This window comes from Protopterus annectens, chromosome 5.part0 (genome assembly GCF_019279795.1).
Source record: "Protopterus annectens isolate FY-2018-M chromosome 5.part0, PAN1.0, whole genome shotgun sequence".
Classification (NCBI taxonomy): domain Eukaryota; kingdom Metazoa; phylum Chordata; order Ceratodontiformes; family Protopteridae; genus Protopterus; species Protopterus annectens.
Genome location: NC_056735.1, coordinates 668,641,657 through 668,655,789, shown reverse-complemented (window position 1 = coordinate 668,655,789; position 14,133 = coordinate 668,641,657). Strand labels below are relative to the sequence as shown.

Below are 14,133 nucleotides of genomic sequence, written 5' to 3'. Positions count from 1 at the left end.
GAAGCTTTGTCTTAAATAAATAACTGGTATCAAAATCATGATCTGAAACTAAATACCAAAAATGTATTATTGTACCCTTTGGGAAGTCATCTATCCCAGGGAGCTACCACATATTACAATACGCCTCTAAGATTTGACGCAGATATTCGGGGTTTGGGAACTTCTGTGGACAGTGACCTACCTTTTGACCAACATGTGTGTATTGTTGTAAGAAAGAACTTCTATATTACACAATGTTTAAAAAAGGATGTGTCTAGATTTAGGGATTTCATTGTCCCCTTTATTCAGCCCACATTAGACCAGTCATTGAATATAATACCCCCTTTGGCATGCATTTGTCCAGACACATGCAACAATTGGGACACCCACAGAGATACCTTAGGCCTAAACATGTCCTGACTTAAAGCCCTGTCACTGTACTCAGTATCCTACAGACTGAAAAGAGGTGACCTGTGTCTGGCTTATAGGGCGTCTTTTGACCCATTACTGATCAATTTACTGTACATCAGCAAGTTGAATGACATCAGATATGTTTGGTCTAGGGATCTATGCCTCTTGTGCAACATCAGCAGAATGGTTTGGAGAGAGGTATAGTTCACAGTGGTGCCACTGCTGTGGAACAGCCTCCCCATCCACATAAATCAGAGTTCACCCCGTCCGTTTTCAAGTGCAACTTAGATATATGGATGGGAAGCAGAACAATTACCCATGGGAATGCCCCTGTACTACTAATGGATAGAGGCAGCTAAAAATGTTTTATCCCATACATGGTCCCTTCAAATTATCTATGATATGATTGCAGTTATACTCTTTAGAAATAATATATAATTATCGACCATGGGATGCATAAGGCCAGTATATAACTAAATGGGATAGGCTATTTTGAGCACAAAAAGGTAACCTGGCTTGGCTTAAAGTGGCTCGCAAGGGCAGCTAGCCTAGTACTTAACTGTGAAACTATGAATCTGTAAAAGTCTTGTAACAGACAAAGCAAGGCAAGTTCTTGTGTATACTCAAATTATCTTTTATGGTCTGACAGTAGAGATATGGAGTTGTGCTACAGGCATTTACAAAACCTTGCAAATGTGTAATGTATAATGTGTTTTGCTGATGTGACAGTATTGAATATTTGGTAGTTGGATAGCCAATGGAAGTTTACTAAGTTGTATTTTTTTATACAGCTTTACCTTCTCAAAATGGAAAAGTTGCCATAGTGACTGGAGGTGCCAGAGGAATTGGTTACGAGACTGCAAAGCATCTGTCAAGACTTGGCATGCATGTTATAATAGGTAACTCAGCTGTTTATGTTATTAAAACAATGGAATTAATCTCAATCCCATCATGCTAGAAAGTATTCATTTTCCTAATTTTGTAACTTGAAATTTTCTGTTCATATTTATGTAAATTATGAAACTATTGACATTGCATTTAAGTACATTATGTATACATTCACACACAGTGGAAATATACGAACATATACATAAACATACACACACAAAAATAAATGTAGATCTCTTCTGAGGATATATAATGTACTAGGCAGGCTCAAATTTAAAAATAATAAAACATGGCCAAAAATATTTTATTTGTAATACATGTCTATATCTAATGTGCATGCACATACACACACACACACACATACAGTGGATATAAAAAGTGTACACACTCATGTTAAAATGCCAGGTTTTTGTGATATAAAAAAAAAATGAGACCACAATAAATCATTTCAAAACTTTTCCCACCTTTAATTTGACCTATAACCTGTGCAATTTAATTGAAAAACAAACAAATCTGTTAGGGGAAAATATATAAAAAATAAAAAACGTACAATAAGCTGGTTGCATAAGTGTGCACACCCTTAAACTAATACTTTGTTGAAGCACATTTTGATTTAATTACAACATTCACCCCAGGGGGCTGTGCCCCCCTTCCACTTGCTAACCATATATTCCAACTCCAAGATCACACTATAGTGGGGGCAAGGGATGAATTTCCCAATAAGCACTATACCTCAATCTGTAGTCATAACATCGAACTGATAATACACAGTGGCATTCGCTGATAAGAACTCTTGCGCAATTAGCATTCAGCAACACAGGAATCTGCCAACTGCCATTCGACATACCTGTGTTCGGCAAACCTGCATTCTAGATTTTGATAGTAAACCATATATATATATATATATATATATATATATATATATTGTTATAACTGCTATATGTATGAATAAAACAAGTCAATAAATCATTATATGCAATTGCAAGTTACCTGGCAGTTAACATAGAGGATTAATGGTCTGCTTCCTATAGTACATGGTTTGATTCCTTCTGTTTATATACTGTGTGACACTGAGCAGCTCACTTGACCTGAGAGTTCCCCTAGGCCTGCTTTTGTGTACTTTTGAACTTTCTTCTACTTAAATAACAAGTAAATTTTACTTTTAAGACTGATAAAAGAAGAATTACAGTGCTGAAGAAAATCATTGCAATGTTTTCATAAATCTGAAGATAGGATACTGCTAAGTGAAAGTCTGCTTATATTAAAAATTCTGTTAGCTAAAGGAATTGTAACTGTCATGCAAGACAATGGAGTAAACTGCTGAATGTACACTGATGCATTTAATTCTTGCATATATTAAGAATAAATGCTCTACTTTGTGTTTGGTGTGAAGCAAAGGAGCCATAAATCACTTAATTTGCACCAAAATAAAGCATAACATTTTTATTAGCTGAAATGGAACTTGCTGGCTTCTTAGTGTTTTGGACTAGCACTGGTAGACTTGCTGGAAATTAAAATAGAGAGACAGTAAAAAAAAATTATAAAAGTATAGTATTGGATCATAAAGGTTCCATATGCTTCAGTCAGTAGTCTACTGACCACGTGCTTTAACATGTAGAACACCAAAATGACTTTTCATGACAGCACAGCAGTGTTAACAAGACTGTACTTCCTCTGTAGCATTTTGTCTCTAATATCCCATGTAGTGTGTGGTGCACCACTGATACTGTGTACAGCCTCCTTTAGTGTCTCCAGCCAGTGATACACTCCCAACTTAAACTTACTAAAAGTTGGCACTATTGTCCTATCACAATGCTGGTTATTCTTCCACTTAAAAGACATTAATGAGTATGGGTCTGATACTGGGCATTTACTCTGTAAGTTCCAGTCTTATAGTAACTGGCTCTAGTGGTGAGAAGAGGGATTACTAATTGCATACATTTCAGGGCACTACTAACTTCTGTGTGGCAACCATGGCTGCAATGGTGCAACGGTTAGCATTGTCACCTCACAGCAAGAGGTTCTCGCATTCGATTCTCGGCTGGAGCGCCTTCTGTGTGGAGTCTGCATGTCCTTCCCTTGGTTGAGTGATGTTAAAGACATGCAGGTAGGTGCGTGCATGAATGGGCGTGCCTTCTTTGGAGGTTGGGCATCCGGCTGGCAACTCAGCACCATAAAAATCCACTGCCAATCATTATCGGACCGGAGTTCCACTGTGGCGACCCCTAACTGGGAAAAGCCAAAAGAAGACTAACTTCTGTGTGACAAAAATAACTCTTCAGTAAATCTGCCATTTCTTTTCACTAAATATTTCTGTGTAGTTTGTTGATCATTTAATTAGTGTAATGAATTAAGTCTTTAATGACTAATGAAATATCAGTCCATGATCATGACTGCACATGTCAGCTGTTGTAATTCTTAACATAGTATTGTATACCACAAAAAAATACACCCCCCCCCAAAAAAAAGGGGTCTATATTACCACATCAAAAAGCCGTTAAAATCAAATGGCTTTATAACCGAAAATGCAGATAAATGAACTGTGTATTGTGCGATCGCGGTACAATAAAGATCGGAAAGTTTGCCCTTTCCTCACTGTAGTGTGATCTCTAAGTTGGTATATTATAATTAGTGGGGGGAAAAGAGAGTTCTGTTAACCGCATTTTCGGTTATAAAGCACTTCGATTAATGGCTTTTTCGATGTGGTAATATAGACACAAAAAAAATACAGTCAAATGTATTAAAAGATTGTACTTTTTCATAAAATGAAGCAGTTTTTCAAAAATGTGGTCTTTGATTCAGTCATTTAACATACCGAGAAATTTAAATGTTTTAAATTGTAACATTTTTATGTTCATTAATTAACCATATTTCATAAATTTTCACAAAAGCCTTTGCATTACAGGAGCTTATTTTCCCCCAGGAGATGACATAGTTACTGCTGAAGAACTTTTCTCTTGGACATCAGTCAGCATCTAACTTGAGACAAATCATTTTAGGACACCTGAATATTGATTGGCAAACCGCTGACAGTAACAGTCCTTCTAGTGTCATTAATCTATATGATTTTCACTCAGTTTATGTCAACTCCTGCAAGGTGTAACAAAACTGTAGTAGAGATTCTACCTTAGACTGGATTCTCTCTAATGCTCCAAACAAAATAGTCTCAACATGTACCTTACCCAATACCTTTAGTGCTTATCTGCCCATCATAGCAATAAAACATCATAAATCTAACCAAAAATAGCAACAGTACAACCTTGCTCATAACCTCTTTTCAATTAAGTAAGGACCAGTTAATTGCAGCACTACAATCTGTCAACTGGCAGTCACTTCCAACCCTTCTGCTTGATGAACCTGTAGCTCTGTTAAACTCAGTTTTCCTTACCATACTAAGTGAACTAGCTCCAATAAGAGCCAAAAGAATTAAATTGAATCCAGCACTGTGGCTTTCACAAAGTAATAAATTGGTCATGAAAGAGAGAAACATCACATGGAAGCACGTTGAAACCATAGCCTGTTGATACTATAATCATCTCAGAAACTTCACTAAAAATGAGATCAAAACTGATAAAAAAACTACTATATTAATTTGTGGCACAAATTTTTAACAACCCAAAACTTTTTGAACTAGGATCAACCAGATGCAAAAACCTGATACACCAGCACAGCCTACACCTAATTCATCTACCCATAGTGACAGCATAGCCAGCAGAATCAATACTCAGTTCAACTATTAAACTCTTAGCACAGGCAGACACAGATTAGTCTACTCCCTTGTTAGCCCCCAAAACTCTTGCACTCAAACCATTCTCAGTTTCAGTAATCAAAAAACTATTGCTAACTTTAAAGTCTGCTACCTTTGTTCCTAATAGCATTCCAGTACTTAGAAATTGCTGATGATGCCCTAACCTTTCTTGCCTCTGTCCTAACGAACTGTTTCATCACCATAAGGTGTGTCACAACCCTATAGATAAGGTGCTATATTCTTTCTGTAGAAAAAGACACAACAGTACATCAGCCACCACCCTCTCACTTAAAGAAGTCTGTCAAGGCTCCACACTGGCAACTCTTCTTTTCATTTTTATAAATAATCTAACATTCAACCTTCCTCAGCTTCCAGTCTTACTGTATGCTGATGACATGCTTATCCACTATTCCAACCACACAATCCACTCAAAAAAAAAAAAACAAAAAAAAACTATTACTTAATTTCTCAAAAACTAAAACTGTGCTCTTCAAAACATTATTATTCTTGACCACCTTAACAATGTAATTGAGCAGGCTAATGCTTTGAGATACCTATGACTCTGGCTTCAACCAACATCTGGAAAACACCCAGAAAAATGTAAACTCCCTACTATCCTGGACCAACAAAATCTTTTCTTTCCTTTCCCATCCAAAAAGAAATGCTATTGGCAAAGGGATTCTTGTAGACCAACGTGAGTATTGCCTAACTCGTGTTGCAAAACAATTTCCAACAACATCTACTGCTTTATTACTCTTTTCCCAAAGTAAGAACACCACTGTCTTACACTAGCCAAAGCCAACTGGCTGCTAGTTCAACAACAAACCAGTCTTCTCCTTGTCCCCCAACTCTCCTGGCTCCTGAAAGAAAACTCCTACCCTTCTCTTTCCTGTAGCTTGCTTAGTTTGTGACATATAAACTTAAATCTCATAACCACTCAGTGCATGTATTGCAAGCACCCAAAAAAAGACTTCAGTGCTCTAACCACTCCATTTTCACCCTTTGACCCAAGCTCTGGAGGGATCTTCCCTAAAATCTTAAAAGACCTTTCTAACCACTCCTCCTTTTAGGTACGGCTTAAAGAACATTTCACAGCACAAGCTGTTTGTAAATGTTCTGCTTCAGGTCACATAACCTAGTCTTCCTAATTTCTAACACATACTGCCTATCATTTTCACTATACAATCTCTTCTCTAAATCCTAACTTATCGCTATAATAACGATCTAAAAATTGTACATAGTGATTTATATTACCTACATTCTTAAATTATTTTTTGTTGTATTTTACCTTTTCCTCTGTTTTTAATGTGCTCTTTCATTGTATAAATTATTTTTTCTACTTGATGTGTGTTCACATTCTGGATTGAGACTGAAATTGGTCCAATGGGATCAGTGCTCTACCCCAATTAACAAGCTGTATATGTAAGGAAGTGAATAAAGGTTGAAAATCAAAAGAGCTCTAAAGCTTCAGACCTATAGCCATGTTGTCTCCACTCTCAAAAATTCTGGAAAAGTGTATTCATAGGTTCATAGGTTCATAGGTTTATACTAGGCTATCTGCCCTAAGGCATTTATAAGCCTAGCCCAAATTATTGTGGCTTACGCCACCCCTTATATGAAAAAATACTGTGCCCATTAGTTTGTTGTGCCTCTGTCCAGCAGTGACCCAGAGATGATTCCCGGGGTAAACCTACGATCTCCCATCCACAGGTCTAGATTTCTCTTGAACAGAGTCAGCGAGGTGCTCTGCCTCACATGGACCGGGATTTTATTCCACAGCATAGGGAGTCTCTGAGTGATAAATCTATCCCTCCAGCACGTCCTATTTATATCCGTGCTAAGGTTTAAGTCGCTTGCTCTAGTGGTTTTGGTGGATTTGGATTTTTGAGGTGGAGCATGTCCATTAATTCCGGGTTGGACATGGCCTTGTATGTCAGGCACATGTCACCTCTGAGCAGACGGTATGCGACTGAATAGAACTGGAGTTTCTTCAATCTGGCAGCATATGACAGATTTTGGAGTCCCTTTATCCTTTTGGTGAGGAACTTTGGGGTCTCTCCAATTGCTGCAGATGTCGGGTGAGATACATCCCGAATGGGGCATTGTACTCGATCATTGGTCTGATAAGTGAAGAGTACAGGGAACAATGACCTCACTAGATCTGGATGTGAATCCCTTCATGATCAGGTGGGCAATGTAGAAGGTCTTTCTAACCACTTTAGCAATGTGAGTGTCAAAAGAAAGGCCACTGTCAACCTGGGTCCCCAGGTCCCTGATAACCTCTTCTGTGCTTAGTGGATTGCCACCTATATGGTAGCTTGGGGTTACCTTGTTTTTCCCGAAGGGTATGACTATACATTTTTTGGCGTTTAACTTCAGGCCATGGCTCTGGCACCAGCTATCTGTTTCCGTGAGTCCCTTCTGAAGGATATCAGTGTCCGATGCACTTTCCACTATGGCACCCAGTTTGCAGTCATCTGCAAACTTTGTCAGCCAAAGTCCTCCCATGTTGGCCTGTACTTCTGAGAAGTAGATGCCAAACAATAGGGGGCCAAGGACCGAGCCCTGTGGGACACCACTTGTGACCGGCTTGGAGTCTGACACAGCGCCAGCAACTCTAACCCTGTGGGTTCTGTCCTTAAGCCAGTTTGCAACCCATCTTGTGACATATGGGTTTACATTTAAGCTGGTAAGTTTTTCTACAATACCCGAGTGGGGTATTGTGTCGAAAGCCTTTGCAAGGTCAAGGTAGGCTGTATGGACTGCCTTTCCTCATCAATGGCCTTGGTGACTATTTCAAGAAGTCGACCAAGTTCAAAAGGCATGATCTTCCCTTGACAAAGCCAAACTGGGTCGGGTCCAATGTCTGCAAGTCCCCTATATCTTTGTTTATGAGCTCCATTATGATCCTCTCCATAGCTTTGCAGACTAGACTTGTTAAGCTTATGGGCGGTAATTACCAGGGTCCGTGAGGCGCCACCTTTGTGGAGTGGGACCACAGTTGCCGTCGCCACTCCTTGGGCACGTATCCTGTGGTAAGGCTGAGATTAAACAGCTGCCTTATGTGCGGGTTTAATTCCTCATTTAGCTCGTGTAGCACACAGCCGGGGACACCATCCGGTCCCATTGATGCTGTGTTTTTAGCTTTAGAGAGAGCAGCTTTCACCTGCGCATTTGAGATGTCCGGGAGGCTACACTCGGCTGGGATAGTTATCTCTCCTTTAGGGGAGAGGGGTGAAGTTTGCACTGAACCTGTCTGCCAGTATGTTGGCAATGTCTGTGGGTTCAGTGATTTTTGTATCATTTTGGACTAATTCTGAGCATATCTGTGAGTTTCCACCCAGGTTCCTAACATAGCTGAAAAGGCCTTATGATTGTCCTTTGAATCCATGGCAATTTTTCTCTCAAAATTGGCCTTAGTTGATTTTATGAGTGCTCGTAATTTTTACTAATAATGATCAGGGTGACTTCCCTTTTATGGATTTTGTTCTATCATGTAATAGCTTTCTCCTCTTATTGTAAAGTTTGTTAATGGCTGGGGTCCACCAGACTGGACGTTTGCCCTTTGTGGAAAGAGTCTTGGTTTTATTTGGGATTGCCTGATCCATGCAGTCCTGGAGGTGTTCATAGAAGGCATTTGTAAGGGCTTCCAGCTTGGGTTGTGGTTTCCTCCGACTCAGGGGCCTTGAAGGATACCACACCAGTCTTGACTAGTGTGCAGTTTGCTTTAGAGAAGTTCTTCACTATGGTCTTTTGTCTTTGGGGTCGGGGCGGGATGTGGACTTCCAGTGAGATTAGTTTATGATCAGATCTCATCAATGAGGGATATACTTCGGTGTGGAGCATTTTGTCCCCATGTTTGTGACAATGAGATCTAGTATATTTTCTCCTCTCGTGGGAACAGTGACTAGCTGTTCCATGGCATTTGAATTTATGAACTCCAGGAACCGTTGGGCTAGAAAGTTAGGGCTTGAGTAATGTTCCCAGTCTATATTCGGGTAGTTGAAGTCACCCAATATGATGGTGTTTGGAGATACATTTATACCCTCCAGTGTCTTCAGGAAGGCTGTGTGGGGTTCCTGAGTTTGAGAGGGTGGCCTGTAGCATGCTACAATTTGTAGAGCAGTTTTGCCTATTGTTAGTTGCACCTGGATGGTTTCCAAGCTTCATGCGTTGCCACCAACCTGGAGGTGTGAGTATCCTTTATGAATATGGATACACCCCCTCCTTTTGTGGAGTGGTCCGGGTTTTGGGGCCGGAACGCATGATATGAGGTAAAACCTAATAGTGCCGGGGTGCTCTCAGGAGCCTTGAACCAGGTTTCAGTTACAGCACAGACATCGATGTTCTCCATACTGAGAAGGGCCTCGAGTGCGTGCATTTTGAGATTTAGACTTCTGGCATTGAGCAGCATTACCCTCAATTTCTTCCCATTTTTGTTTTCTAGGGTGGTAGGTTTAGAATTTGAGCCTTGCCTAAAAAAGGCACTATGGGGGTGGCAAGAGCCTTAGCCAATATCCGGAATCCCAGGGGTGACAGGTGCAAGCCGTCCCTTGCGAAGCAGCGTGGCTTGTCAAGCATGTCATCCCAGGCAGACAGACACTGGATCCCCTTTGAATTCAGTCTCAGCTCCTCAGCTTTTTTTTTTTACTGACAACTGCCTTCTTTCCCCTACACAACATTGTCCTTTTCATGGTACATGTTTAGCTTTCCTTAGTTTTTTAACATCTGTTAACCAAAACCAAAACTCTAACTTAGTCTCAGCACTTATCCTAGATTTATCCAGAGCTTTTGACATGGTGTCCCACTAGAAGTTAGTTCAAAAACTAACTTGCCTAGGAATACATGAAACTGCACTGTCTTGTTTCTCCACCTACCTCTCAAGTAGGCAACAGGTAGTAAAATGGCAAAATTACATTGCTTCTTTCCTTCCTGTTAAAGTGATTGCCCTTTGAGGATCCATTTCAGGTCTTCTGTTGTTCATTGTATTCATTAATGATTGCTACCTAGCTTATAAACAAGCCACTGTCATACAGTGATTCAGCAGGCAACTTTCCTGTTAAAAACACAGTTAGACTCTTGGGCTAGTTGTTTTAATTTTTCTCCACTGTTATGGCTGTCTGATGCACTTCTTCTCCTTAACCTTAAATAAACAAAACTGATCCTGTTTATGCCAAAGCATTTAGCTCACTACAAAAATGGTTTCAAAATTACTTCTAACAACACCAGTATAGAACTAGTAAATCAAACTAAGCTTTTAGGAGTCACTATTGATGGAAGCTTAACATTTGATCATCACATAAAACAAGGAGTGAAAAACACTCACCAAAAGCTAGGTACATTCTATCGAGTTAAACAGTACTTCAAAGATAATGTCAGAAAAAGTGTTGCTCGATCCCTTTTCTTCCCTAAACAACTTTATTCTGCTCCCACTTTGATTAACCTACAATTCACACAGCCCTCCCTCTTGAAACGGTGCTCTGTTAAGTTGGCAAAATTTGCCACCAGGTCTCTTTATAGGACACATCACTGTGTGGCTTTAAACAATTTTTGGTGGTTAGAGCTAAAGCATTACCTTACGCTTTCGGAACTAGTCGCGTTCCATAAACTCATCTATTATCGGGCCAAATGTCCTACTTTGAAAAATATTTTCCATCTTTATAACCAAAGTAGACAGCTGAGATCAACCATCCAAAGGTTACTAACCGTTACAAAAGCTAACAACTCAGTTGGCGACTCTTTCTACTCCTCTTTCCTGCCCAGAATTTGGAATTCCCCTCCTCTCACTGTAAGAAACACAGAAAACTCCAACTGCCTTAAAACACAAACAAGAGAATACCTAAAATATACCTGGCTCTGTACATGCACAACTGGATGATAAATGCCCTGCGCCTTCTATCGCCTATTATTTCCTAGCAATGTATCCTTAGTTGTTGTTCAAAAATATCCTTCTTGCCCCCTTTTGTTCTTTTTACCTCTCTAAAACATTCTGTGTCTCACCTCTTAGTACTAATTCTCCATTCCTACTTTTCTGTCCTTCTACCAAGTTCATTTCCAAATGTGTTTCATAGTTCTTTAGAAGATGCTGCTAGTAATTAATGATACTCTGTTTAAATGTTATATATTTGCTGATTAATTGCATTCATCTCTTTACTATGTTCTTTATGCAATTTTTTCTAGAGTGAGTCCCAAAAATACAGAGACTGAATAGCAGAATAACTGGATCTGTATATATATATATATAAAGTCTGAGATGCCATTTCTCAGAATATTCCCTTTTCTCCGAGGTATGGCAATGTCAGAGTTGGTATATATAAGTTCCGGGGTGTGAGGAGCTTCCCTTCCCTGCAAAAAGTATTTTTAAGGAGAAAAGTGATTTTTGAGATTTGCTCTTCTTTGGGTTTTTGGTCTTTTTTTTTTTTTCAGCTTTTCTGCACTTGGCATTTTGAGAGCTGACATTTCACTGGGGAGCCATTTTATTTTGGGGGGGGGGGGTTGCTCTGTAAAGGTGTATGCCTGACTTTACTTAAATAGTGTGACTAGAAATATGTGTATGACTGTCAGGCACACCAAAAGCTTGCTGTATGAGAAAGGAGGAACTGATGGTATAAGCAGTTTTCAGTCCCACTCTTGAAAAATAGATTAATACCAGTCTTTTCCATACCTACAAAAGAATGCCTAAAAACAAGCTAAACAGAAAAACGCTGCAGACTCTGCTGGAAAGAGTACATTGAAACAAAATTTTATTTATTTATATATTTTACAATTAACTGGGTAGTGTCCGGCTAGGCAAGTAGCCCATTTTCAGCAGAGAACCAGGAAGAAAAGTTCTATAACAATAGTACAATAAAAAGATTACAAAAATTTTACAAAGATTTACAAAGAATATATAAAAAGTTTAACAGTTGCCTACGATCACAGTTTACAAAAAGAGAATGTAAACAGAAAGCATTACATTTCCTAAGCCTTACTACTGACAGTAATATGAAACTCATAAGATACATAACTAAAATAACCCATTGGGGTATTTTCATTTTGGTGGAAGTAAGACCAGGAGAAGATAGCAGAAAAGAAACATTTGATTGATGATATGAGAAACTAGCCAGGAGTATTACTGGAGCATTGTCATTGCTGAGTAAGGTATTCCTTTAGGAGTTGTTTGAAGCTATGATTTTCTGTGTTTTAGGATATTATGGGGTATTAGGTTCCACTGTTTGGCTACTTTATAGGAGAAGAGAGTGTCACCAAAGTAATTAATGGACTTTGTTACGTTGAGTATACGTTTATCAGATGATCTAAGGGTCCTGGTGTCGGTATTTAATTGCACTGGATTGGAGAGTACAGGGCAGTTTTCAGGTTTGTGGATAATGAAGTGGGCAGTGGTGAGCTGATTGAGCAGTAACAGATTGGGAAATTCAAGCCAGTGTAATTTTTGAAGAGCGAGGCAATGATGGGCCCTGTTGGGTATATTAGCAGCAAATTTTGCTATTTGTTATAGCAGTAATCAAGTAGATGTGAATCAGACTTGCACATGTTAGTGAAAAGTTGAGAACAGTAGAGAGTAGATAGGAGGTAGGATCCAGCTGTGGCTAGTCTGGCATTTTGAGTGAGGTAAGGTTTGGCCCAATATAGTGCATCAAGTTTTATGTGAACTTTTAAAATTTTGAGTGATATGTGTTTATCGAACATTAGGTTGTTGTCTGTTATGACACCAAGTAGTTTTGTTTGGTTAACTGGTTCTGCTATAGTGCCATTAGTGGAATAGATGGAGAAAGGAGGCGGGTTTGCTTTGGATTTCCTGTTGAAGATCATCATTAACTTTGTTTTGTTTGGGTTTAGGATGAGTTGAAGTTCATTTAGGTAATTTTCAAGATTTAGAAATGATTTTTGCAGTTTATTCTGAAGTTTTTGGGGGTGTGGGAGCAGAACAATTAAGAGTAGAATCGTTGGAATATTGAATGATGGAAGCACATTTAGTGGCAGTGTTTAGACTGTTTGTGAATATAATAAAAAGGAGAGGGCCAAGGATGGAACCCTGAGGAACCACAACAGAGACTGGGAGGAGTGTGGAGAGATTATTATCCCATTTAGTTGCCTGTTGTCGATTAGTAAGGTAGCTAAAGAACCAGTCGAGAGGAGTAGAGTTGAGGTTGAAGGAGGCTAGAATGTTAAGTAGTAGTTGGTGGGATACCATATCAAAAGGTTTGGGAATATCAAGGAATATAGTAGAGACTAGTTGTCCATTGTTTTTGGAGGAGGTTGATGTAGTTAGTGAGACTTATGAGGGCTGTGGAGGTACTGTGTTTTGGACGGAAGCCAATGCTGTAAATTAGATAAGATGTTATTTGTAATGAGGTGGTCTAGGAGCTGCTTATGGATACATTTCTGTAAAATTTTGGCTAGGGGTAAGGGAATGGCAATAGGATGATTATTACAGAGATCTTTAGATGGGCCTCCCTTGTGGAGGAGGAGGATATGGGATATTTTCCATCTTATGGGGGACATATTGTTCTGCGATGGATCGATTGATTAGGATAGATACTGGATAGGCAATGGAGTTGGTAGCAGTTTTTAAGACATCACTAGGGAGTTGGTCAACTAGACAGGTAGGTTTTAGTTTTGATAGGAGTTTTTGATATGAGCTTTATATGAGTTTAAGAGAGAAGTAGTTGGGCTTAGAGTTAGTGGAGGTAGGCAGTGTAAGTGGTTGGTTAGATTTGTTGTTTAAAAGTGAGGTGATAGTTGTGATGAAATGAGAGTTATACTGGGATGCTAAGCATTTGTTGCTATTTCTTGTAGATGGTGCTGAGGTAGAGGTTTTACCAGGTCTGAGGAGGTAGTTAATGTTTTGTTAAAATTTTTGTGGGTTATTTGTGTTTTTGCTGACAGAGTAGAAAATAAGATTTTTTTTGTCAGATAATATTTGCTTCTTAGTTAGGTTTTTTAGTTGTTTGTAAGAGGTGAGGTTTTCTGGGGTTCTGGAGGTTTGATAAGCAGTCTAGGCTCTATCCCTTTGTTTAATGAGAGATTTAGCATCTTTGGTTATTCAAGGTAGGTTTTTGGCTTTAGAGTGTATTTTGTGGAGTGAGGTTATTAAGGATGTTGAG

At 39.1% G+C, this 14,133-nt stretch overlaps 1 protein-coding gene across 1 annotated transcript in view; it reads left to right on the top strand.

Annotated features, from left to right (window-relative positions):
• The first annotated feature begins 1,174 nt into the window (after positions 1-1,174).
• DHRSX (dehydrogenase/reductase X-linked) overlaps positions 1,175-14,133 on the top strand; it is a 1,564,048-nt gene continuing 1,551,089 nt past the window's right edge. The window contains exon 1 of the mRNA XM_044072516.1: positions 1,175-1,289. Within this exon, the coding sequence (XP_043928451.1) occupies positions 1,274-1,289 (16 nt within the window). The 5' untranslated portion in view covers positions 1,175-1,273. The remainder of the gene's footprint in view (positions 1,290-14,133) is intronic.